The sequence below is a fragment of the Pristiophorus japonicus genome, chromosome 7, assembly GCF_044704955.1.
Source record: "Pristiophorus japonicus isolate sPriJap1 chromosome 7, sPriJap1.hap1, whole genome shotgun sequence".
NCBI classification, from domain to species: domain Eukaryota; kingdom Metazoa; phylum Chordata; class Chondrichthyes; family Pristiophoridae; genus Pristiophorus; species Pristiophorus japonicus.
In genome coordinates, this window is record NC_091983.1 from 105,914,407 (window position 1) to 105,940,835 (window position 26,429).

Genomic DNA, 26,429 nt, shown 5'->3' on the forward strand with positions numbered 1-26,429 from the left:
ATTCCACAGATTCACAACCCTCTGGGAGAAGAAATTCCTTCTCAACACGGTTTTAAATTGGCTCCCCCGTATTTTGAGGCTGTGCCCCCTAGTTCTAGTCTCCCCGACCAGTGGAAACAACCTCTCCGCCTCTATCTTGTCTATCCCTTTCATTATTTTAAATGTTTCTATAAGATCACCCCTCATCCTTCTGAACTCCAACGAGTAAAGACCCAGTCTACTTAATCTATCATCATAAGGTAACCCCCTCATCTCCGGAATCAGCCTAGTGAATCGTCTCTGTACCCCCTCCAAAGCCAGTATATCTTTCCTTAAGTAAGGTGACCAAAACTGCACGCAGTACTCCAGGTGCGGCCTTACCAATACCCTGTACAGTTGCAGCAGGACCTCCCTGCTTTTGTACTCCATCCCTCTCGCAATGAAGGCCAACATTCCATTCGCCTTCCTGATTACCTGCTGCACCTGCAAACTAACTTTTTGGGATCCATGCACAAGGACCCCCAGGTCCCTTTGCACCTCAGCATGTTGTAATTTCTCCCCATTCAAATAATATTTCCTTTTACTGTTTTTTTTCCCCAAAGGTGGATGACCTCACACTTTCCGACATTGTATTCCATCTGCCAAACCTTAGCCATTCACTTAGCCTATCGAAATCTCTTTGCAGCCTCTCTGTGTCCTCTACACAACCCGCTTTCCCACTAATCTTTGTGTCATCTGCAAATTTTGTTACACTACACTCTGTCCCCTCTTCCAGGTCATCTATGTATATTGTAAACAGTTGTGGTCCCAGCACCGATCCCTGTGGCACACCACTAACCACCGATTTCCAACCCGAAAAGGACCCATTTATCCCGACTCTCTGCTTTCTGTTCGCCAGCCAATTCTCTATCCATGCTAATACATTTCCTCTGACTCCGCGTACCTCTATCTTCTGCAGTAACCTTTTGAGTGGCACCTTATCGAATGCCTTTTGCAAATCTGAATACACCACATCCATCAGTACACCTCTATCCACCATGCTCGTTATATCCTCAAAGAATTCCAGTAAATTAGTTAAACATGATTTCCCCTTCATGAATCCATGTTGCGTCTGCTTGATTGCACTCTTCCTATCTAGATGTCCCGCTATTTCTTCCTTAATGATATTTTCAAGCATTTTCCCCACAACAGATGTTAAACTAACCGGCCTATAGTTACATGCCTTTTGTCTGCCCCCTTTTTTAAACAGAGGCATTACATTAGCTGCTTTCCAATCCGCTGGTACCTCCCCAGAGTCCAGAGAATTTTGGTAGATTATAACGAATGCATCTGCTATAACTTCCGCCATCTCTTTTAATACCCTGGGATGCATTTCATCAGGACCAGGGGACTTGTCTACCTTGAGTCCCATTAGCCTGTCCAGCATTACCCCCATTACTTAGCTCCTGCATATGAGATGAAAAGACTGTTTAGAAGTGAAATATACAAATATAAAATGTTATTTGCGATTATTTTTCTCCGTAATTATTTTGTCATTTAACTGGAGCCTTAGTACTGGAAAAATGAGTGTAGGAGTGTTAGATCTCTTAATTTCCAATGAAATACGAACTCCGATTGTAGTTTTAATGTCACTTTATTTTGGTCGCAGTAACAAGCTCTTGGCTTTAAGCCAGGTCTTTGTCCTTCTGATATCACATGGTCAAAATGGCTGTACTTATACCTGGATCAATTTACAGAAAAGAACGCGCCTTCTTTGACCTTATTGGCTCAATTAATAGTCTTTTAACCTTTTAATTGGCTCGCTACCCAAGGTCCTAAAATGTCAAGTTGATTGATGATTTAATGCAACATGCTGAACTGCACATAGCAGCCTTGACTTGGTGTCTGTGAATTTTCACAGCCTGTCTAAATGCAGCCTGTTTGAATTCTCTATAAATCCCCCCTTTGATTCTTTCACAAACTGAATCATAAAACATCAGGTATCACTGGTTAAACATTCTACAAAATAATTTCATACATGTTAATATAGTTTCCTTCTAAAATTTGTTGATGTGTTTCGCCACATGTAGCTTCCACACAAATTTACACCAACCCGAGTTCCATCGTGACCACAATGGAAGTCTGGTTTTAGTAGGCTAATTAACCTTATTCCAATTTAATCCAAATCAATATCTTAATTCAACCAGTAAACAACCTTCGCTTAAGCATAACATACCCCTGTGCCATGTACAGATGGTCTGCTGGGACCTGCAAGGTGTCTCACCTGCGGGACAGCAGCTACAGCCGCCTGGTCGCAACAACATTTAATCAACATAAACAAACAATATAAAAGTAAAATAATTACAACAAATAGAATTAAACCTTCCACCAATGAAGTTCCTATTAAACCTAGCCATTCAGTGGCTCCGCTCCACAAAGTGAATGATGGGGGTTGCTTAAGTTTTTCTACCTCCTTTTAGATATGCTCCGCTAAGTGGGTAATTTCTTCGGAGCTATCTGGGATATATGTGCAACACTCAGTTCCGAGTAGGGTGCAAGTACTCTACCTCCCTTTTCAGCCAAGATGTAATCAAGGGCCAGTCTATTCTGTTGGGCTTCTGTGCGGATTGCTACCATTTCTGCATTGATTTTAACTAGGGCCTCTGAGGTATCATTGGCTACCCGTTCCACAACGGATGCCATGTTAATGGATTCCCTTGCCAGTCTGGCGGTCCGATACCTGGGGATCAGAATGGCAAAGAACCTCTCTGTTTCTGTGATAGCTCTCTTAGGACGGTGTAAATGTTCCGACAGTGACTTTATATGATACATATAAGGCACAATGTAGGCTAAATAGCAGGATCCCGTCCAATTCTGGGGCAGCCAAGGGAGGCCTTGTGGCCACACACCCAATAGGTGCCATTATATGCAATGAATGTTAGCTGTATCTTTGTCAGCAACACTCCGGGGCCTGTCCAGGCTTTTCCATCTGTTTTATTCAGAATCCCCGTTACGTTAAAAATTCCCACATCGGCCCAGTTTGGACAGTTCCGTGGCTTGATTATATTATAATTCCGGGAGCAGTTACTATACCCCATATTTTGGCCTCCTTTGATGTTTCTAATCAGACAGACCGATTCCCCCGGTCTTCCTATTCCCGTTGTATTAGTGATAACAAAAAATGTGGGCCGTTTGGAATTATTGTAGCATGGTTGGTATCCCCCCCTTCAAAGGTAGTCAGATTGTAACCTGCTGACTTCCATTTCTGTGCCCAGTTTTCCATATCCTGAAATGCATTGCCTGTTTTGTTTTGATTAATTATCCACTCAGCCATTTCCGAGATATTCAAGGGAACTGGCCTCAAGGGAATCCCTCCCTTTGAGTGAATAGGAATATGCGCACACACCCAACAACTGGAAATGTTACCTTGTTTGGCATAAATGTATGACATATATAAAAAGGTATTTACATGTAATTCCCTTCGGGGAATGTAATCCTTACACAAGGCCTTTGCAGTGTGATTGGCTGTGGCTCTTTTAGTTGGGATAGCTTCTACCCATCTAGAGAATCTGTCGACCATGACAAGAATGTTAGTGTATCCTTGGCATGAAGGAAGAGATATATAATCAACCTGCAGATGCTGGAATGGTCTGGCAGGGGCAGGGGGCCTCAGTTGGGGCATTATCGTGATGGGTCCAGAATGATTTTTCTGGCAGACCACACAGCGGTCTGTTACCAGCTGGGCATGTTTTTTAAATCCCCGACCCCACCAGCTTTTCTGGAACCGTGCCGTCATCTGTTGTGAGGTCAAGTGTCCTTACGAGTGGATCTGTTGGGCTAAAAAAGGCATAAGCGCTTGTGGCGCGACTGGCTTGTCGGTAATTCTTTGTCTCCAGACACCATCCTCACATAGCTTAATTCCTGCCTCAATCCATGTCCATTTTTCCTCTCGGGAGCACTCGCCTTGCATTGTTTGAAGGTCTCGTGTCAGAGTCCTGAGTGCTTTCAATCTGCACATCTTTGTTGGTTCTTCTGGAGGAATGCCCTGTGAGGCGGCATCTTTAGCTGCCTGGTCGGCTAGGGCATTTCCCTGAGCTTCTGTTGTATTTTCCTTGGTATGGGCCTTACACTTCAGGATGGACACTTCCTGAGGTAATTGAATGGTCTCCAGTAAGACTCGGACTTCTTTTCCATTTCGGATAGGTGTACCAGCAGCAGTGAGGAATCCTCTTTTCCGCCATAACAGACCAAAGTCGTGAACGACTCCAAAAGCATAACGCAAATCTGTGTCGATATTAGCTGTCTGTCCTTCTGCTATTCGACATGCTTCTGACAGGGCCCATAACTCGGCCTGTTGTGCTGACGTTCCTGAGGGTAAACATCCTTTTGCCACTACCTCATATAAGGTTGTAACTGCCCATCCTGCTTTTCTGGTCAACAAAGGAGGAACCATCTGTAAACAGGATGAGGTCTGGGTTGTGCAGAGGCTCCTCTGCTGCTAAGGCTGCTTCTTCTGTTTCTTTTAAAATCTCCACGCAGTCATGGTCTTCACATTCTCTCCACTCTTGCTCCCTCGATTCTGACATCGGGAGCATAGTTGCGGGATTAACCGGGCTGGCCCAGACGATATGGAGATTAGGAGCTTCCAAAACTGCTGTCCAGCGGGTCCATCTAGCTGCCGTCACCTGAGACATTCTTTTCATAGACAGCAAAGTGTATACGGTGTGGGGACACTTGACAATCAGCTTTTGGTCGAGGACTAGACCCACAGTGATCATTACCGCTCGACATGTAGCTTCCATAGCCTTTAGACCACTTCCCCATCCAAGGGCTACCGCATCCAGTTTTGCCGAATAATAGCCAATAGGTCTTTGCTGATCCCCATGTTCTTGTGTCAGTATAGCTGTCATATATCCTTCTTTCTCATGGACAAACAGGGTAAATGGCTTACCACTGTCAGGGATTCCCAGAGCCGGTGCTGAACACAATGCCTTTTTCAAACTCAGGAAGGCCTCTTGCTGTTCCTTAGTGAGGGTGATGGCTTCTTTAGAGGCACGTTTCCCCTTTAAAATATCATTCAATGGCTGAGCAAGCTGTGTGAAGGAGTCAATCCAACTTCTGTTAAAGTTACACAATCCCAAAAAGGACCTTAGTTCCTGAATAGTGGTGGTTTTTTAGCAGCCCGAATGGCTGCAGTTCTATCCTGGGTAAGTTCTCTCTTTCCTTGTGAAATCTTTTGTCCCAGGTATACAACCTCTTCTTGGGATATTTGTGCTTTGTCGATGCTGGCTTTATGTCCTTTCAGCCAAAGGTGATCCAGCAAAGCTCGTAAATCTTGTTCATGCTGGTCTTCCGTGTTTGAAGCTAGCAGGATATCGTCGACATATTGGATGACTGTGGATGACAGGGGAGGTAATTCTCGCAAATGGCTTTGTAAAGCCATGTGGAATACCGTAGGGCTGTTGTGGAAACCCTGCGGTAACCAGGTCCAAGTATACTGTTGTCCTTGGACCGTGAAAGCAAACCACTGTCGAACCTCCAGTGCCAGAGGCACCGACCAAAATCCGTTGGCCATATCTATAACCGAGAAATATTTATGTTCCGATTTGAGGGCATTAAAAATGGTGGAGGGATCTGCGACCAAAGGAGCTTTTTGATCAATACACTGGTTAGCTTTCCTATAATCGACAGTCAAACGCCAAGTCTCCTTAAAAACACGGGGCTATTGGAGGAGCTATGTGTTTTAATAAGCACCCCTTGTTTCTCCAATTGCTGAATAACCGGTAAGATTCCCGCGATGGCAGTTGGACTGATGGGATACTGTTTAGTGCATGGAGGCTTGGTCCGGTAAATGACGCAGGCTCCATCTGGAGTAGGCCACAATCGTTCTTATCTTTAGCCCATATCGGGTGTTCCTTCAATTCTTCTTTCTTCAAAGTTCTAATTGACTATGTCACCCGACCATCCTCGAAATGCAACGATAAATCTACTTGGATTAGAACGTCCATTCCCAAAAGGGGTTGATCTACTGGGCCTATCCAGACTGACGTGGTTAGTTCATGTGGACCCAGCCCTATAAGTACCGGTGTTGTCCTTTTAATTTCCATTTTATTGCCCCCAACTCCATAGGCTGTACGTGCCCTACCATCCAACGACAAAAAGTCTCCATATTGTAGGGGTAAGCATGTTAATTCTGCCCCTGTGTCTAAAAGACAGTCCACATCCTTATCACCTACCCTCACAGTTATATATAGCCTATCTCCCCTCTGTTGTATTAGTGCGAGGAGGGGGGTCAGGGTGGGCTCTAATCGTTTTTTGCTATCCCAAGTAACTCCTTCTGTTGTTGTATTGTCAGTCGCTTAAATGCTTCTTTGAGGTCATTATCTTGTGACAAGCCTGGTTTGTTGGCTGAATTGTATCCCTGGCTGCGTCCTCTTCCCCAGCCACGACCTTTCTGTTTTGCCCTGCACGTCTTGCCCAGTGACCTTCTTTCCCACAATAATGACATTTTCCGGGTAATTTTCCTAATGACTGTTTATCGGAATCCTGGGATTTCCATCCCATAGCCTGTACAGCTCGGACTTTAGCTCCCATATCCCGATCTAATTGGTTACATCGATCCACCAATGCTGCAAAGGTAGTTCCTCTACCTTCCCAGTCCGGTAACACTACCTGAAGCATTTTGGACAGTTCTGGCTTTAGACCTGCCACGAAAGCTGCTTTCAGGGGTCCAAACACTTGTTCATCCATTTCTTCATCCGTATTATTCATACCCGAATGTTCTAGCCACGTGCATCTAAACCACTCGTCATACTCCAGGACCTCCTCTGTTCCTTTCTGTTGGCAGGCTGCAATTTTTCCCCAGTCTGTCTTAGCTGGACTGAAGGCTTGCAGCCAGTGTTTAATCGCCTCCCATCATACGTCTAATTCTTGCTTATCCTGCTCCAAAGCTTCTTCTACTTTGTCGTGCAATTTTCTTCCCTGTGTTTTTGACACCACTATGGTCAAAATTTGCACTCCGTCCAGGGATGAAGTTGATATATATTTCTTAAGCGGTCCAATTGGTCCCACATTTTCACTCCCCCTTTCTTTGGATTGGGCAATTCCTTGGACCATTTATCAATTTTCTCTGGGTCTGCCGGATCATGAATTAAGTATTTTTCATACAGCCTTTTCTTCATTTTTTTGGTTCTGCCTTCATCTGCAATCTCTTCTGATTTGACTACAACTCGTATTTTTTTAAATGGGGCAAAGCGCACCCCTATTTCTTCATCCTCCGACCCTGTATCGGCGGAGGATTCAGAATCCGTATCTATTCCTCGGTCGTGTCTTCGGGTTTGCGCTTTTAATTTATCCAAACATGGGTACCCTGGGAATTGACCAATACATTTTCCTTTTCCTATTATTGTCTCTTGACCTAATGACTTTTTCCATTCTTTAATTTCACCTTTAAGATCTTTAACTTCCGTTTGCAGCTTTTCAAGTTCAAGCTTTTTCTGTCGCAGCTGTGTACAAACAGCTTGCAATTGGTCCTTTGTACTGGTCAGTTCTCGATTATGTTGGGAATGCATTATAATTTCATTCCGGTTTCAGATCTTTCCCATAACGGCTAGGGACCATCTAGTTCACTCTTTATTTTTCATACGGGTCGTTTTTCCCCAGACCCTTTTAATCTCGTCCAAGAACCATTGTCCTTTGGAGGTTCCGTACTTTTATTCGATCTTAATACAGGTTTTAGATAAATTGAATTGTTGCTCTATGTATTTTTTCAACTGTTCGAGAATCTCATCTAGCGAAACCTCAGGTGGTGCCTTCCCACCTTTAACAGTTGTAGGCAATTCTTTGCTCTTATCTCCTGCTGCCATAATACTGATTTCTTTACTGCGGTCTCGAGTCGTAGGCTTTCTAGCCGATCAATAGATCGGTGATTAATTAACTAACACACCTCCGAAGTTAGACGTCTATGGGACCTCGAGCCGACTACCAACCGGAGGGTTCGCAAACCGGAGGCTTTCAGAATCGCGTAGAAGGAGAGGCGCATTTATACTTTTGACCGAGGACTTTTATAAAGAGGAGTCCTTACCTCAGTATGTAGGTCCGATGTCCAAAATTCAGTTTCTTCCCTCAGCGGTCATGTTCATGATGCCAAAATTGTTAGATCTCTTAATTTCCAATGAAATACGAACTCCGATTGTAGTTTTAATGTCACTTTATTTTGGCCGCAGTAACAAGCTCTTGGATTTAAGCCAGGTCTTTGTCCTTCTGATATCACATGGTCAAAATGGCTGTACTTATACCTGGATCAATTTACAGAAAAGAACTCACCTTCTTTGACCTTATTGGCTCAATTAATAGTATTTTAACCTTTTAATTGGCTCGCTACCCAAGGTCCTAAAATGTCAAGTTGATTGATGATTTAATGCAACATGCTGAACTGCACATAGCAGCCTTGACTTGGTGTCTGTGAATTTTCACAGCCTGTCTAAATGCAGCCTGTTTGAATTCTCTATCAAGGAGCATGGTAATGGCTTCAAGTATCCGGATACCATGGACTGTCTGTGGTGGCCATTTTCTGAATGGTTTTAGTGTTCACTTTGGGATTGGGTTGGACCCTGAGAACATGTGCCGTTTCTGCGGTGGCTGCCGGTGTTTGTTTGGAGATTTACCACTAGCGGAGGAGAGTTTGGGTGCGCGTGGGGGGGAGCAGCGGCCTCCACTGTATTAATACAAGGAGTTGATTTGTGTGCTCTGTGCAATCTTATCGTCGGTCAGTGCCAACACTACCAACCCTCCTCTCTCCTCCTTATCATGGTGTAGTTGTGGAATCGTTTCAGACTGAGGCTGCCCCAGATCTGGGATGGCGATGCATGTACTGTAGGATGAAGGGACCCAGCGCTTTTCATGTGCAGCTTTTCATCTAGCCGGCCTTCGGTCTCTTCTGTGTTTATCTGTCATTTCTGCAAGGGAGGGCTGGCCGATTTGCTGCAAGTATTAGAAGCTGTGGCTCGCTGCAATTCCACAACCACACAAGCCTTACCATCATCAGCATCTCCATTCCAGCTGCAAAGAGTTCAGTTCAAAGCCACATGCACCACATCAGCTGCATGCAGATGAGAAACTTTTAAAACATCCCTCAGAACTCCAGTGGACAACTGACCTTCCTAATGCCTGCCCCCAACCAAGCCTCGGGCCACCTACCCTCAAGGGCGCTACTCGGCGCTGAGCTTGCGGCCAACATGTCGCCACAGGCAATTAGGCTCATACAGCAGTGCCTGGTCTCCAGTCGTCTTGGACCCCCTTGCCACTGGACCAAGACCTTGCTCAGCTAAGCCCGTGTGGTTGCCGGTGTGTAACGGCCATTCCACGTTAAAAGAACTCACGGACAGGCATCTTCCACTTCGCCAACATGAAGTTTGGGACCTGGAACGTCAGGACTCTCATGGACAACTCCAAAAGCGACAGGCCGATACGCTGCACCGCCATAGTTGCCGGGGAACTTAGACGCTTTGACATTGACATCGCCGCCCTAAACGAGACCCGGCGGGCAGGGGAAGACCAGCTCCAACAAGGTGGAGGTTACACATTTTTCTGGAAAGGAAAACCAGAGGAAGAACTCCACCTTCATGGAGTCGGCTTCAAAAATGAGCTGGTTAACCGCCTCAAAGACTCCCCCTGCGGGGTTAACGAACACCTCATGGCATTTCGACTCACCCTATCCCGGAACCAATGCGCTACAGTCATCAGTCCGTACGCCCCAACACTCGATGCAATAGATGAGATCAAAGAGGGTTTTTATTCCAACCTCGAAGCAGTAGCAGGACATTTGGACAAGCAAAATTCGGTCAGGCAGAGTCAGCATGGATTTATGAAAGGGAAGTCATGTTTGAAAAATTTGCTGGAATTCTTTGAGGATGTAACGGACAGGGTGGATAATGGGGAACCAGTGGATGTGGTGTATTTGGACTTCCAGAAGGCATTTGACAAGTTGCCACATAAAAGGTTACTGCACAAAATAAAAGTTCACAGAGTTGGGGGTAATATATTAGCATGGATAGAGGATTGGCTAACTAACTGAAAATAGAGAATTGGGATAAATGGTTCATTCTCTGGGTTGGCAACAAGTAACTAGTGGGGTGCCGCAGGGATCAGCGCTCGGACCACAACTACTTACAATCTATATTAATGACTTGGAAGAAGGGACTGATGGGTTTAGACAGGTTAGATGCAGGAAGAATGTTCCCAATGTTGGGAAGTCCAGAACCAGGGATCACAGTCTAAGTATAAGGGGTAAGCCATTTAGGACCGAGATGAGGAGAAACTTCTTCAGCCAGAGAGTGGTGAACCTGTGGAATTCTCTACCACAGAAAGTTGTTGAGGCCAATTCACTAAATATATTCAAAAAGGAGTTAAATGTAGTCCTTACTACCAGGGGGATCAAGGGATATGGCGAGAAAGCAGGAATGGGGTACTAAAGTTGAATGTTCAGCCATGAACTCATTGAATGACGGTGCAGGCTAGAAGGGCCGAATGGCCTACTCCTGCACCTATTTTCTATGTTTCTATGTTTCTATGAATGGCGGTGCAGGCTCGAAGGGCCGAATGGCCTACTCCTGCACCTATTTTCTATGTTTCTATGTAACGTAGCCAAGTTTGCTGACGATACAAAGATGGGAGGAAAAGCAATGTGTGAGGAGGACACAAAAAATCTGCAAAAGGACACAGACAGGCTAAGTGAGTGGGCAAAAATTTGGCAGATGGAGTATAATGTTGGAAAGTGTGAGGTCATGTACTTTGGCAGAAAAAAAATCAAAGAGCAAACTATTATTTAAATGGAGAAAGAAACATAGAAACATAGAAAATAGGTGCAGGAGCAAGCTATCCGGCCCTTCGAGCCTGCACCACCATTCAATAAGATCATGGCTGATCATTTCTTCAGTACCCCGTTCTTGCTTTCTCTCCATACCCCTTGATGCTTTTAGCTGTAAGGGCCATATCTAACTTCCTCTTGAATATATCTAACGAACTGGCATCAACAACTCTCTGCGGTAGGGAATTCCATAGGTTAACAACTCTCTGAGTGAAAAAGTTCCTCCTCATCTCAATCCTAAATGGCTCACCCCTTATCCTAAGACTATATCCCCTGGTTCTGGACTTCCCCAACATCGGGAACATTCTTCCTGCATCTAACCTGTCCAGTCCCGTCAGAATTTTATATGTTTCTGTGAGATCCCCTCTCATTCTTCTAAACTCCAGTGAATACAGGCCCAGTCGATCCAGTCTCTCCTCATATGTCAGTCCTGCCATCCCAGGAATCAGTCTGGTGAATCTCTGCTGCACTTCCTCTGTCATGTATCTCACATTACTGTACATAACTGTATCTTACCATGCTATACATGACTGTAACTAGAGATTAACGGTAACCACAAGCTTACCTTACCACCAGGGGTGCACTTGCAGGAGACACTGGATACCTGTCCCAGACAGATATATAAGGACAGGTCTCAGGCAAATGTGGCATTCAAGAGCGGTGTAATAAAGGTGCAGGTCCTGAGTGACCTTGACATCAGTATGTGCCTCGTGTGAATCTATACTGCAGGGACAGGACTTTACAGTGGCGACGAGTTACGGGATTACAGAATCCACAGAATGGCGACCAACGGCTCAGATGAAAAATACAATGCTGGAGATAATTGGGAGGACTTTATAGAAAGGCTCCAGCAAAGCTTCGTAACCAAAGACTGGTTAGGCAAGATAAGGCAGACAAGAGAAGAGCCCATCTCTTCACCAGCTGTGGCTCGAAAACATACGCCTGAATGATGGACCTGCTGGCACCCGAGAAACCAGCAAGCAAGTCGTTTGAAGAGTTGAGCACACTGGTAAGAGACCACCTGAAGCCAGCGAGCAGCCTACATATGGCCAGACACAGGTTCGACAACTGCAGACGCTGTGTGGGCCAGAGCATACCTGACTTCATGGTGGAACTTCAGAGGTTGGCTAGCTTATGTGAGTTCTCAATGAACTAAGGAGAGAGGTACTGAGAGACTTTTTTATTGAGGGAATAAGCCACGCAGGCATATTCCGAAAGCTTATAGAGACCAAGAACTTGATCCTAGAAGCAGCAGCACTGGTTGAACACACATTCTTGGCAGGAGAAGAAGAAACGAGGTTGATCTACACTGCGGGTATGACAATTAATGAAACATCGGATCAAGGGGTTCACAGGGTGAAACAAGCCGCTACCCCCACACACAGAGACAAAGGCAGGAGAGCAGGCCCTCAACAGCAGGCAGTGGCGCCAGAAGCCATCAAGGGCCACATGAACGGCCGTTCACACCTCATCAACCCACAATGCGAGCAATCAACTACAAACTGAGAGAAGCTCAAGAGAGATCAGCCAGACGCAGCTCATCCTTTGGAAACAATGGAAGCGGTCTGTGCTGGAGATGTGGGGGAAGGCACTCATCAAGGGGGTGTCGATTTCAGCATGCTGTTTGCAGAAACTGCGACTATACAGGGCATCTGGCCCGCATGTGCAGAAAAACGGCAGCTCGGCTGGTATACGAATCGGATGGGTCGGAAAGCGGACCAGAAGACGGTGGGGACAGTACCCGGGACACCGATGTACAGTGGGTCAACGCGATCGATGGCCACTGCTCTTACAACAAGACGCCTCCAATAATGATGAGGGTCCTACTCAACGGGATACTCGTCAACATGGAGCTGGATACGGGAGCGAGTCAATGTCTCATGAGCGCTCAACAATTTGAACAGCTGTGGCCGCACAAAAGAGATAGACCAAAGCTCACAAGGGTCGACACCAAACTAAGGACCTATACCAAAGAAATCGTCCCAGTCCTTGGCTGCGCCATGCTCTCAGTCACACACAAAGGGACACTGAACCGACTTCCCCTGTGGATTGTCCCCGGAGATCTCCCAGCACTGCTGGGGAAAATCTGGCTGGCAAAACTAAACAGGAACGGACCTCGTACTCAACAGTGCTAATTCGATTTGAACATCTCGTTAGCCAGGTGTGGGCACCTTCAAAGGGAATAAAGTCAAAATCTACATCACACAGGATGCTAGACCGGTCCATCACAAGGCTAGAGCTGTGCCCTATGTGATGAGGGAAAAGATTGAACATGAACTGGACAGGCTTCTGCGTTATATCACCTGTGGAATTTAGCGACTGGGCAAGTCCCACCGTCCCAGTCATGAAGCCTGATGGATCCATACGAATCTGTGGGGACTACAAATCTACCATAAACAGAGTCTCCCTACAGGACCAGTACCCGCTGCCCAGAGCGGAGGACTTATTTGCCACATTGGCTGGAGGTAAACTTTTCTCAAAACTAGATCTCACATCTGCGTATATGACGCAAGAATTGACCGAGGAATCCAAGCTACTCACCACCATCAACACACATCGAGGCCTTTTCCTGTACAATCGATACCCATTCGGCATCAGGTCGGCAGCTGCTATATTCCAGCGCAACATGGAGTGTCTGCTCAAGTCCATCCCAGGGACGGTTGTATTTCAAGACGACATACTTATCACGGGCAGGGACACCGACTCCCATCTCCGCAATTTGGAGGAAGTACTAAAGCGGTTGGATCGGGTAGGCCTAAGCGTTAAGAAATCCAAGTGCCTATTTCTCGCGCTCGAGGTTGAATTTTTGGGCAGAAGGATTGCCGCTGATGGAATCCGCCCAACAGAGTCCAAAACCGAAGCAATTCGCCTGGCACCCAGGCCCCGGAATGTCTCAGAACTGTGCGCCTTTTTCGGGCTACTCAATTACTTTGGGAACTTTATGCAGAACTTAAGCACGCTGGTCGAGTCTCTCCACGTGCTACTCAGAAAGGGGTGCGATTGGTTTTGGAGGGACGCCCAGGAACGCGCCTTCAATAAGGCACGCAACCTTCTGTGTTCCAACAGTGTTTTGGCTTTCTTTGATCCAGGTAAAAAACTAGTTCTCACATGTGATGCGTCAGTGTATTGGGTCGGGTGCGTTTTACAACATGTCAATAGTGCGGATAAATTACAATCCATAGCTTATGCCTCCAGGTCACTTTCGTGGGCAGTGCGCGGGCACGGAATGGTGGAGAAGGAGGTGCTCGCGTGCGTATACGGTGTCAAAAAGATGCACCAATACCTTTTCGGAGCCAAGTTTGCATTAGAAACCGACCACAAGCCCCTCAGGTCCCTACTGTCCGAGAGCAAGGCAATAAACGCCAACGCCTCGGCGCGCATTCAACGGTGGGCACTCATGCTGGCCTCTTACGATTACACCATAAGGCACAGACCAGGCACAGACAACTGTGCCGAGGCGCTTAGCAGGCTACCCCTGGCGACCGGAAGGGTCTGACGAGCAGGATTGTGAGATAGTCATGGCAATCAATGCCTTTGAATCCACAGGTTCGCCCATGACGGCTTGCCAAATCAGAGTCTGGACGACCAGCGACCCCACGTTATCCCTCGTAAAAAGATGTGTCTTAACTGGTGACTGGGCAGAGGTTCGCAATGCCTGCCCCGAGGAGATCAAACCTTTACATAGGCGCATGCATGAGCTGTCACTACAAGCAAACTGCCTGATGTGCGGCAGCCGAGTAGTTGTGCCTCTGCGAGGCAGAGATGTATTTGTCCGGGAGCTCCACCGCGAGCACCCGGGGATCGTTCTTATGAAGGCCATAGCCAGATCCCATGTCTGGTGGCCTGGCATCGACGCGGACTTGGAGCTCTGCGTCCGACGGTGCACCATTTGTGCCCAACTCAGTAATGCCCCCAGGGAGGCCCCCCTGAACCCATGCCCCTGGCCCACAAAACCGTGGTCGCGGGTGCACGTAGACTATGCGGGTCCATTCATGGGCAAAATGTTCCTCGTAGTTGTAGATGCATTTTCAAAGTGGATCGAATGCATCATTTTAAACTTGAGCACCACCTCCACCACTGTGGAGAGCCTTGGAACCATGTTCGCAACGCACAGCATTCCCTACATATTGGTCAGTGATAATGGTCCGTGCTTCACCAGCGCAGAATTCCAAGATTTTATGAGTGACCACGGCATAAATCACGTTAGGACGGCACCATTCAAGCCGGCCTCCAACGGCTAGGCGGAGCGAGCAGTGCAGATCATTAAACAAGGCATGCTCAAAATCCAAGGTCCCACGCTGCAGGGCCGCCTGTCGCGACTGCTGGTGGCATACAGATCTCGTCCGCATTCATTGACTGGAGTTCCCCCCGCGCAACTTTTGATGAAATGGACCTTAAAGACAAGGCTCTCATTAATCCTCCCAGACATGCATGAAATCATTGAGGCAAAGCGCCGTAAACTAACCGAGTACCATGACTGAAATTTGAGGGGGCGATGGAATGACATAGGGGACAAAGTGTTTGTGCTAAACTATGGCAGGGGTCCCAAATGGCTTGCAGGGACAGTAACAGGCAACGAAGGAAACAGGCTACTGGTGGTACAAATGGACAATGGCCAAACCTGCCGGAGGCATGTAGACCAAGTCAAAAGTAGATTTACCAACAACACTGCTGAACCAGAAGCAGACTACAATGTGGAACTCACACCACACCTGGTGGACAGACAGAGGGAACAACCTGAAGAAAGGGCAATCCCAACAGACAGCCCAGGCAAGATACCAATAATCACACCGAAAGAAAAACAGCATCAAGGCAAACAACTGAACCACAACTAAGATGCTCCACGCGAGAGCGTAGACCACCTGAGAGACTGAACCTATAAAGACAATAAGACCTTGGGGAGGGTGATGTTATTTATCTCACACTACTGTACATAACTGTCTCTTACCATGCTATACATGACTGTAACTAGAGATGACCTGTAACCACAAGCTTACCTTACCACCAGGGGTGCACTTGCAGGAGACACTGGATACCTGTCCCAGACAGGTATATAAGGACAGGTCTCAGGCAAATGTGGCATTCGAGAGCGGTGTAATAAAGGTGCAGGTCCTGACTGATCTTGACTTCAATATGTGCCTCGTGTGAATCTGTACTGCAGGGACAGGACTTTACACCCTCAATAGCAAGAACGTCCTTCCTCAGATTAGGAGACCAAAACTGAACACAATATTCCAGATGGGGCCTCACCAAGGCCCTGTACAAATGCAGTAAGACTTCCCTGCTCCTATACTCAAATCCCCTTGCTATGAAGGCCAACATACCATTTGCCTTCTTCACCGCCTGCTGTATCTGCATGCCAACCTTCAATGACTGATGAATCATGACACCGAGGTCTCGCTGCACCTCCCCTTTTCCTAATCTACCGCCATTCCGATAATATTCTGCCTTCGTGTTTTTGCCCCCAAAGTGGATAACCTCACATTTATCCACATTATACTGCATCTTAAATATTTCAAAGTGTCGCAGTACAGTGGGACCTGGGGGTACTTGTGCATGAAACACAAAAGGATAGTATGCAGGTATAGCAAGTGATCAGGAAGGCCAATGGTATCTTGGCCTTTATTACAAAGGGGATGAAGTATAAAAGCAGGGAAGTCTTGCTACACCTATACAAGGTATTGGTGAGGCCACACCTGGAATACTGTGTGCAGTTTTGGTTTCCATATTTACAAAAGGATAAACTTGCTTTGGAGGCAGTTCAGAGAAGGGTCACTAGGTTGATTCCGGGGTTGAGGGGGTTAACTTATGAGGAAAGGTTGAGTAGGTTGGGCCTCTACTCATTGGAGTTCAGAAGAATGAGAGGTGATCTTATCGAAACGTATAAGATCATGAGGGGGCTTGACAGGGTGAATGCAGAGAGGATGTTTCCACTGATGGGGGAGACTGGAACTAGAGGGCATGATCTTAGAATAAGGGGCCACCCATTTAAAACAGAGATAAGGAGGAATTTCTTCTCTCAGAGGGTTGTAAATCTGTGGAATTTGCTGCCTCAGAGAGCTGTGGAAGCTGGGACATTGAATAAATTTAAGACAGAAATAGACAGTTTCTTGAGTGATAAAGGGATAAGGGGTTATGGAGATTGGGCGGGGAAGTGGAGCTGAGTCCATAATCAGATCAGCCATGATCTTATTGAATGGCAGAGCAGGCTCGAGGGACCGTATGGCCTACTCCTGTTCCTGTTTCTTATGTTCTTATCCCTGTCCCGCATCCCCGCGGGCGACAATTTGATCCTCCTAGGTGACTTCAGTGCCAGTGTCGGCAAAGACACAGTCCTTTGGGGAGGCGTGATTGGCAGAGGGGGTAGCGAAAGCCAACTCCAGCGGTACCCTACTCCTGACAAAATGTCTGGAACATGAACTCCTCATCACCAACACCCTGTTCCGCCAGAGGGACAAATACAAGGCATCGTGGCAACACCCTATGTCATCGTCCGAGCCAGGGATCGCAAGCATGTGCGCCATGACAGGAGCTGACAACTGCTGGACGGACCACCGCCTAATCTGATCCATCATCGACATTAACATAGCCCCAAAGCAGAGGGGACAGCAGAAGCAATGCCGCAAAAATTCAATGCCGGGACATTTAAAGACCCAGCAAAGAGAGCCCTATACAGCCAACGCCTCACAACTAACCTGGCGTGCCTTGATGACCCTGAGATGCTGAATGTCCTCCAGGCCTCCATAAGCAGTGCCTGTGAAGAGACACTTGGTCACTCAACCAGAAAACACCAGGACTGGTTTGATGAGAATGATCAGGAGATCCAAGAACTAATAGATCGCAAGTGCAGAGCATTTCTGAGCCTCAAACAACAACCCAACTCGGGAGCAGCAAAACAACATTACAAGCGGCTCAAGGCTGAGGTCCAACAAAAAACCCGAGACCTAAAGAACAGGTGGTGGATGGAGAAAGCACAGGAGACAAAAAACCCGAGACCTAAAGAACAGGTGGTGGATGGAGAAAGCACAGGAGATACAACAACTAGCCGACAGCCACGATATGCGAGGATTCTTCATCGCAGTCAAAGCCACCTATGGTCCAAACTCCCAAGGCCACCCCACTGCTGGCCAAGAATGGGGAAACACTCATCAAGGACACCGAGACTGTCAAGGCCCATTGGAAGGAGCACTTCGAAGATCTCCTCAATCGAGGCTCTGCCTTTGACTCGAGTGTTCTTGACTCCATCCTACAGCATGCGACTCGCCACCACCTCAGTGAAACCCTAATGTTGCACGAGGTAGGAAAAGCCATAAAACAGCTCAAGAATAACAAGGCGAAAGAAGCGGATGGAATTCCTGCTGAGGCGCTAAAGTATGGCGGAGAGGCGCTGTTGGCGTGGATACATGACCTCATCTCTCTCATCTGGAGGGAGGAGAGCATGCCGGGAGATCTCACAGATGCAGTGATCATGACCATCTTTAAAAAAGGGGACAAGTCCGACTGCGGCAATTACAGGGGAATCTCCCTGCTATCAGCCACTGGGTTGGTTGTCGCTAGAGTTCTCCTCAACCGTCTTCTCCCTGTGGCCGAGGAGCTCCTCCCGGAGTCACTGTGCGGATTACGTCCCTACGGGGCACAACGGATATGATCTTTGCAGCGCGACAGCTGCAGGAAAAATGCAGGGAGCATACGTGGCCTTTTTCGATCTTACAAAGGCCTTTGACACTGTCAATCGCGAGGGTCTATGGAGCGTCCTCCATTTCAGATGCCCCCAAACGTTTGTCAACATCCTTTGCCTGCTCCATGACGACATGCAGGCCGTGATCCTTACCAACAGATCCATTACAGACCCAATCCACGTCCGGACCGGGGTCAAACAGGGCAGCATCATCGCCCCAACCTTCTTCTCAATCTTCCTCGCTGCCATGCTCCACCTCAGTCAACAAGCTCCCCGCTGGAGTGGAACTAAACTACAGAACCAGTGGGAAGCTGTTCAACCTTCGCCGTCTCCAGGCCAGGTCCAAGACCACCCCAACCTCTGTCGTCGAGCTACAGTATGCGGACGATGCCTGCGTCTGTGCATATTCTGAGGCTGAACTCCAGGATATAGTTGACATATTTACTGAGGCATATGAAAGCATGGGCCTTACGCTAAACATCTGTAAGACAAAGGTACTCCACCAGCCTGTCCTCGCCGCACAGCACTGCCCCCCAGTCATCAAGTACCACGGCGCCACCCTCAACAACGTGGACCACTTCACATACTTCGGGAGCCCCATATCAACAAAGGCAGACATTGATGCAGAGATTCAACACCGCCTCCAATGCGTCAGTGCAGCCTTCGGCCGCCTGAGGAAAAGAGTGTTTGAAGACCAGGCCCTCAAATCTACCACCAAATCTACAGGGCTGTAGTAATACCCATTGTCCTGTATGGGTCTGAGGCATGGACGATGTACAGAAGACACCTCAAGTCGCTGGAGATATATCATCAATGATGTCTCCGCAAGATCCTACAAATCCCCTGGGAGGACAGTCGCACCAACATCAGTGTCCTCGTCCAGGCTAACATCCCCAGCATTAAAGCACTGACCACACTCAGTCAGCTTCACTGGGCATGCCACATAGTTCACATGCCAGACACGAGACTCCCAAAGCAAGAGGTCTACTCGGAACACCTTCATGGCAACCGAGCCAAAGGTGGGCAGCGGAAACGTTACAAGGACACCCTCAAAACCTCCTTGAAAAAGTGCGACATCACCACTATCACTTGGGAGTCCCTGGCCAAAGACCGCCCTAAGTGGAGAAAGTGCATCCGGGAGGGCGTTGAGCACTTCGAGACTCAACGCTGAGAGCATGCAAAAATCAAGCGCAGGCAGCGGAAAGAGCATGCAGCAAACAGTTCTACCCACCCCTTCCCTCAACGACTATCTGTCCCACCAGTGACAGAATCTGTGGCTCTCGTATTGGACAGTTCAGCCACCAAAGAACTCACTTCAGGAGTGGAAGTAAGTCTTCCTCGATACCGAGGGACTGCCTATGATGATGATGATCATGGACCAGCCAATAGATGATAAAATAACTTATTATGAAAGATGAACTTCAATTTATTTTTGATCAGATTTCATAAAATCCTTTAGAAAGTGAATTACATCATTGCTGCTGTTACTGCCATTCTGTATGTGTGACAGGAGGTACACATTATGGGTGATGGGACAAGTCTCTTACTGTTTCTTTTGCATGTTAAATAACAGCATTATTTAAGTAGTGTTAATATCATCAATTTATATATTTTTCAGACATTGTTGCAGCACCTTTTGGATACTTTGAATGGGAACTCTACTGCGAATTACAGTTTATTAATGCTCTGGGCTTCCCAGGCCAATGCACTTCCTGTGAGTACCATCTTGAAACATCAGGTGACATGTTCCTGCCAAGATAAACCAATTAAAAATGGTAACAATTGTGAAATCTTCCAGACCATGGGATGTCTGTGATGCTTGGCTTGCTTGACCTTCTGGACTTCTGAGTAAGAAATTGGTTGCAAAGTGCTCAGGGCCAATTTATTTTTAGGAAAGGAGTTTATTTGGAAAAGGCTTTTGAAACTACTAAAGTATTCTTTCCTTCTGACGAGCCTTTAATAGATTGAATTCGTCTAATGCCACAGCTTTCAATTTTAATTGGTGACCTAAGCTGGATTAACCAGTTTTGTTTATATTTAGTTGATTAAAACTTCTTTGCTGCTCTAGCTCCAGTTCTTTGACCATTCCAGTAGGTAACAAAAGTGAACATATTGTGAAAGTGAGTATCATTGCTGTTGTTTCTCTTTTTTAGATCACATTTTGGACTCTTGCATTTATTATTTCGAACCCATTTGTTTATAAGACTGTTATGAAGGAACTCTGTTCTGTCTTTGATGACCAAGGTAATTGTTTAAAAACTTGAATGGTGGGTAAGTGCATTTCAGTTATTATAAATAATAAGATGTGCTGCATAGAAGTTACTTTAAGATCTATTTAAAATGGTGTCCCAATTGCAAAGGTGCAGACTGTGATGTGATTTTCCACACCTCACATCAATTATGTGTTATGATGTTGCACCTCTGATGTCCATTTTTCTTCACCTAATGGTTGCCCCACCTACATGATCATTACTTCTCTATGGAAAAAATGTCAAATAAAGGTGACTTGCTAAAGATGCTATATAAATACATGTTATATATAGGCTTAAGCCAAATCAAAATACTGGGACAGGGAGAGGATTCCTTGATTATTTTGGACTTGTGTAGAATCATAGAATCCTACAGCTCAGAAGGAGGTCTGTCGTGCCTGTGCCATCGTTTTTTAAGAGCTGTCCAATTAAGTCTCAAACCCCAGATTTCTCAATGCCCCTTTTACAAAGGCAAATATCCCATACACTTTCGGATTTGCCTTCTCAACTTGTCCTGCCACCTTCAAGGATTTGTGAATATGCACCACCAGATTCCTCTGCTCTTGCACCCCCCTCAAAATAGTGCAATTTAGATTATACACTAATCCTCAATAAATTTTATCCGCCATATGTCTGCCCATTTCACCAGTCTGTCTATGTCCTCCTGAAGTCTACTATTATCCTGCTCACTGTTTACTACATTGCCAAGTTTTGTATCATCCGCAGACTTCAACATTGTACTCCTTATACCCAAGTTCAGGGCATTTATATATAGCAAGAAAAGCAATGGTCCGAATATCGACCACTGGGGACCCCACTGCATATTTCTTTCCAGTCAGAGAAACATACATTCACCACGACTCTGCCTCCTATCCCTATCAGTATATACACTGATAGGTCAGTCAGGGTTTTCTGTCCTCTTCACTTTCCTGGATCTGTGCAAGAAAGTATGGACATTGGCTAAAGGCTAATATTCGTCCAGTACTCAATCTAATGAAGATTCTGTGATAATGAACTTCTGAGATTAACGTGCCAATTTATTTGATTTTTTTAATTACATTTTTTAACGCACATTAATCACAGAAGTTACTTTGAACAAGCTGTCCTGGTAATTGGAGGAATCGATATAGAAAATGATGAGTGGAGAAATGGCTCAGCTGCTCTTTGATGTGGTGATGGAAGGCGATTGTGAATCGCGCTCCCTCTGTTCTTCCCTCCATCTGTCCAGCCTTGGCTCTGGGACGGGAGGTGGGAGGAAGAACTCAGTGCGCTCACATCTCCTGTGCCGAAAACACTGGTTGGCAAGCGGCAGCTGCCATGTTGTGAGGGGGCCTGCGGTGAGCGGCAGGGCAGGCTGGGCCTGGGAGGGGTGGGAATCAGGATGAGTGTCGATGTCTGTCCGCCACAGGATGAACAGTGGCCGCACCTGGCAGCGGGAATAGGATGATGCTTGTAAAGCTGGAGGAGACCTGACAGAAAATAGAGCTGGCAAGCCTAAAAGAGGTAGGAGCCGCAGCCATAGATGGTAGATTCCAGGGGGCCTGTGGGAAGGGAGAGGAGAACCGAGTTGGGGGTAACGGCCTGGCAGAGTGAGGCCAGCCCACTGCTCTCGCAACCTCATCCCGGGTGGAATTACCGTCTCCTGGGACCATAAAGCCCATCCCCATGTCACAGCCTGAGTCCGTAACCCCACCCCGCCCTACCACGTAAAAACATAAGAACATAAGAAATAGGAGCAGGAGTAGGCCACCTGGCCCCTCGAGCCTGCTCTGCCATTTAATGGCTGATTTGATCAAGGACTCAGCTCCACTTCCCCGCCCACACCCCATAACCCCTTATCGCTCAAAAAACTGTCTTATCTCCAAACATATTCAATGACCCAGCCTCCACAGTTCTGTGGGGCAGAGAATTCCACAGATTTACAACCATCTGAGAGAAGAAATTCCTCCTCATCTCAGTTTTAAATGGGTGGCTTCTTATTCTGAGACTATGGGCTCAAGTTTTGGCTTGAGTTGCTTCTATTTTTTTGGAGCAACTAGTTTAGAATGGAGCATCTTAGAAATTGCAATTCTCGGCATTTAGTTTGCTCCAGTTCTAGTGAGTTAGAATAGTTTCATTTTAGAACAGATTTTTTTTTCAAAAGGGGGCGTGTCCAGCTACTTACGCCTGTTTTGCAAGTTTAGACAGCAAAAACTTACTCCAAACTAACTGAGAATGGAGTAAGTGTAGATTTTTGTACGCTCAGAAAAACCTTGCCTACATTTATAAATCAGGCATAGGGAACGAGAGATGGGGGAGTGGAGGCGGGGGAAGGAGGGGGTTTACAAACATTAAACACTTCACTTTTACAAATGAAGAGCCATCATCAATAATAAATGATAAATAAATCAATAAATCAACCAATAAATCAATCAAAAAAAAAATAATAAATCAATCAATAAATAAAAAATTAAGTTTCTACCCACTGACTGCAGCACTGGGAGCCCTCCAACAGCGTGCTGGAATGTCCCCGCACCCCCCCCCCCCCCAGTGTCTCCCTCTCTGTCTCTGTCAGTGTCTCTCTCTCTGTCAGTGTCTCTCTCTGTTTCTGACAGCGAGAGGTGTGGGGGTGGGGGAGAGAGAGGGGGAGGGGAGAGGAGAGAGGAGGGGGAGGGGAGGGGGAGAGGATGGGGAGAGGGGAGTGAGCGGGGAGAGGGGCGGGAGGGGAGAGGAGAGGGGAGGGGAGGGGGAGGGAGTCGGAGGGAGGGGAGGGGGGAGGGGAGGGGGAGTGGGGCTGAACGGGGGGGGAGGGAAACGGGCTGAACAGGGTGGGGGGAGGGAGGGGGGCTGAACGGGCCCCACCGCCGCCGCCCGGCTCCCATGGAGGACTTTGGGTGGGGCCCGCCCCCAGCGAGAGGCCGGGCATGTGGGCCCCGCCGACGACAACGCCGATGCCAGCTCCCACGGAGTACTTCGGGTGGGGCCCGTCCCCAGCGAGAGAGGGAGAGGAGCTGGGAGGAGGGGGAACGGCTGAACGGGAGTGGGGGGGTGGGGGAGCGGGAGCTGAATGGGAAGGAAGGAGGGAGGCCCGAGTTCGATCTTTGCCACCCCGGTGAGCTAGGGCTAGGGGCGGCATGCTTTGGCCCCTCTCACGCAGCCTCGGGGGCGAGAAACTATTGCACACTAGTGCGCATGTGCAGAGGTCCCGGCACTGTTTTCAGCTTCGGGACCTGGCTCCGCCCTCCACGCGTTCTGTTGCGCTGCGCCAAGAGCCTGGATCGACCGGACGGAGGGGAGAATACCAAGGTAAGTAATAGGCACCATTTCTGTTCCAAAAAGTCGGCGCACCACACGGAGATGCACCGTTCTAACCCTGGGGGCAAACTTGGGCCCTATGTCCCCTAGTTTTAGTTTCCCCTGTGAGTGGAAATATCCTCTCTGCCTCCACCTTGTCGAGCCCCCTCATTATCTTATATGTTTCGATAAGATTACCTCTCAGCCTTCTGAACTCCAATGAGTATAGTCCCAACCTACGCAACCTAGTCAACCCCCTCATCGGTGGAATAAACCTCGTGAACCTTCTGTGAACAGCCTCCAAAGCAAGTATATCCTTCCTTAAATACGGAGACCAAAACTGTACGCAGTACTCTTAAGTGTGGTCTCACCAGTACTCTGTACAGTTGTAGCAGGACCTCTCTGCTTTTATATTCTATCCCCCTTGCAATAAAGGCCAACATTTCATTTGCCTTCCTGATTACTTGCTGTACCTGCATACTAACCTTTTGTGTTTTATGCACAAGGACCCCCAGGTCCCTCTGTACTGCAGCACTTTGCAATTTTTCTCCATTTAAATTATAATTTGCTTTTCTATTTTTTCTGCCAAAGTGGATAACCTCACATTTTCCCACATTAGACTCCATCTGCCAATTTTTTGCCCACTCACTTAGCCTGTCTATATCCCTTTGCGGATTTTTTGTGTCCTCTTCACAATTTGCTTTCCCACCCATCTTTGTATCATCAGCAAACTTGGCTACATTACACTCAGTCCCTTCATCCAAGTCATTAATATAGATTATAAATAGTTGAGGCCCCAGCACCGATCTCTGCGGCACCCTACTAGTCACTGTTTGCCAACTGGAAAATGACCCATTTATCCCGATTCTCTGATTTCTGTTAGTTAGCCAATCCTTTATCCATGCCAATATATTACCCCCAACCCCGTGAACTTTTATCTTGTGCAGTAACCTTTTATGTGGCACCTTATCGAACGCCTTCTGGTAATCCAAATGCACCACATCCTCTGGTTCCCCCTTATCCACCCAGCTCGTTACATCCTCAAAGAACTCCAGAAAATTTGTCAAACATGATTTCCCTTTCATAAAACCATGCTGACTTTGCTTGATTGAATCATGCTTTTCCAAATGTCCTGCTACTGCTTCCTTAATAATGGACTCCAGCATTTTCCCAACGACAGATGTTAGGCTAACTGGTTGATAGTTCCCTGCTTTCTAAATAGGGGCGTTACATTTGCGGTTTTCCAATCCGCTGGGACCTCCCCAGAATCCAGAATATTTTGGTAGATTACAACCAATGCATTCACTATCTCTGCAGCCATTTCTATTAAGACCCTAGGATGCAAGCCATCAGGTCTAGGGGACTTGTCCGCCTTTAGTCCCATTATTTTACCGAATACTACTACTTTAGTGATAGTGATTGTATTAAGTTCCTCCCTCCCTATAGTCCCTTGATTATCCCCTATTGGGATGTTTTTAGTGTCTTCTACCATTAAGACCGATATAAAATATTTGTTCAAAGTCTCTGCCACTTTCCTGTTCCCCATTATTAATTCCCCAGTCTTATACTTTAGCCATTCTTTTTCTTTTTATATACCCGTAGAAACTCTTACTATCTTTTTTTACAGGTGCAGCGTCCAGAATCCGGCACCCTCGGGACCGAGGCCGTTCCGGATTCAGCGTTTTTCCAGAGTTTGGAACGTCTTTTTGACGTCACGAATCTGGAAACACCCAATCCCAGGTTCGGGTATTTCCGGATTTCAGAATGTCAGAAAGGGGCGGCGGGGTTTGGGGGTGGGGATGCGGGGGTGTGCTCACCAAGGAACTGTCCAGGCTGCCGGCCCCATCGATGAGGTCGTCGGGCGGGGCCCAACCCACAAGGAGTTGTTCGGGCGGGCCCCGCTGAGGAAGTGTTCGGGCGGAGCCCCGCCAAAGATGAGCTGGTCAGGCAGGGCCCGCCGCAGTGGAGGTGTTCCGGCAAGGAGGCCCCGAGGTAAGGGCAGAGGCGGGACCTCGAACTCGGCAGGGTTGACGGGTCCGGATTCCGGAACATTTTACGGATTCCGGACGTCCCTGCCACCAATTGATCCGGAGTCCAGATTCCGTACCTCCGGATTTTGGAGGCTGCACCTGTATATTTCGTGCTAGTTTACTTTCATAATCTATCTTCCCTCTATTATTTTTTTAGTCGTTCTTTGCTGGCTTTTAAAAGTTGCCCATTCCTCTGGCTCTCCCACTAATCTTGGCCACTTTTTATAACCTTGTTCTCAATTTGATACCATCCATTATTTCCTTAGTTAGCCATGGATGGTTATCCCTTCTCTTACAGTCTTTCCTTCTCATTGGTATATATTTTTGTTGAGAGTTATGAAATATCTCCTTAAGTGTCTGCCACTGCTTATCAA

General features: G+C 47.1%; 1 protein-coding gene across 2 annotated transcripts in view; it reads left to right on the plus strand.

Moving 5' to 3' along the window:
* The window catches only part of cyp39a1 (cytochrome P450, family 39, subfamily A, polypeptide 1), a 63,897-nt gene that overhangs the window by 16,929 nt on the left and 20,539 nt on the right, over window positions 1-26,429 (plus strand). For both annotated transcript variants that reach the window (XM_070884428.1, XM_070884429.1), the window contains 2 exons: window positions 20,122-20,217; window positions 20,657-20,747. In XM_070884428.1, the coding sequence (XP_070740529.1) occupies window positions 20,122-20,217; window positions 20,657-20,747 (187 nt within the window). The remainder of the gene's footprint in view (window positions 1-20,121; window positions 20,218-20,656; window positions 20,748-26,429) is intronic.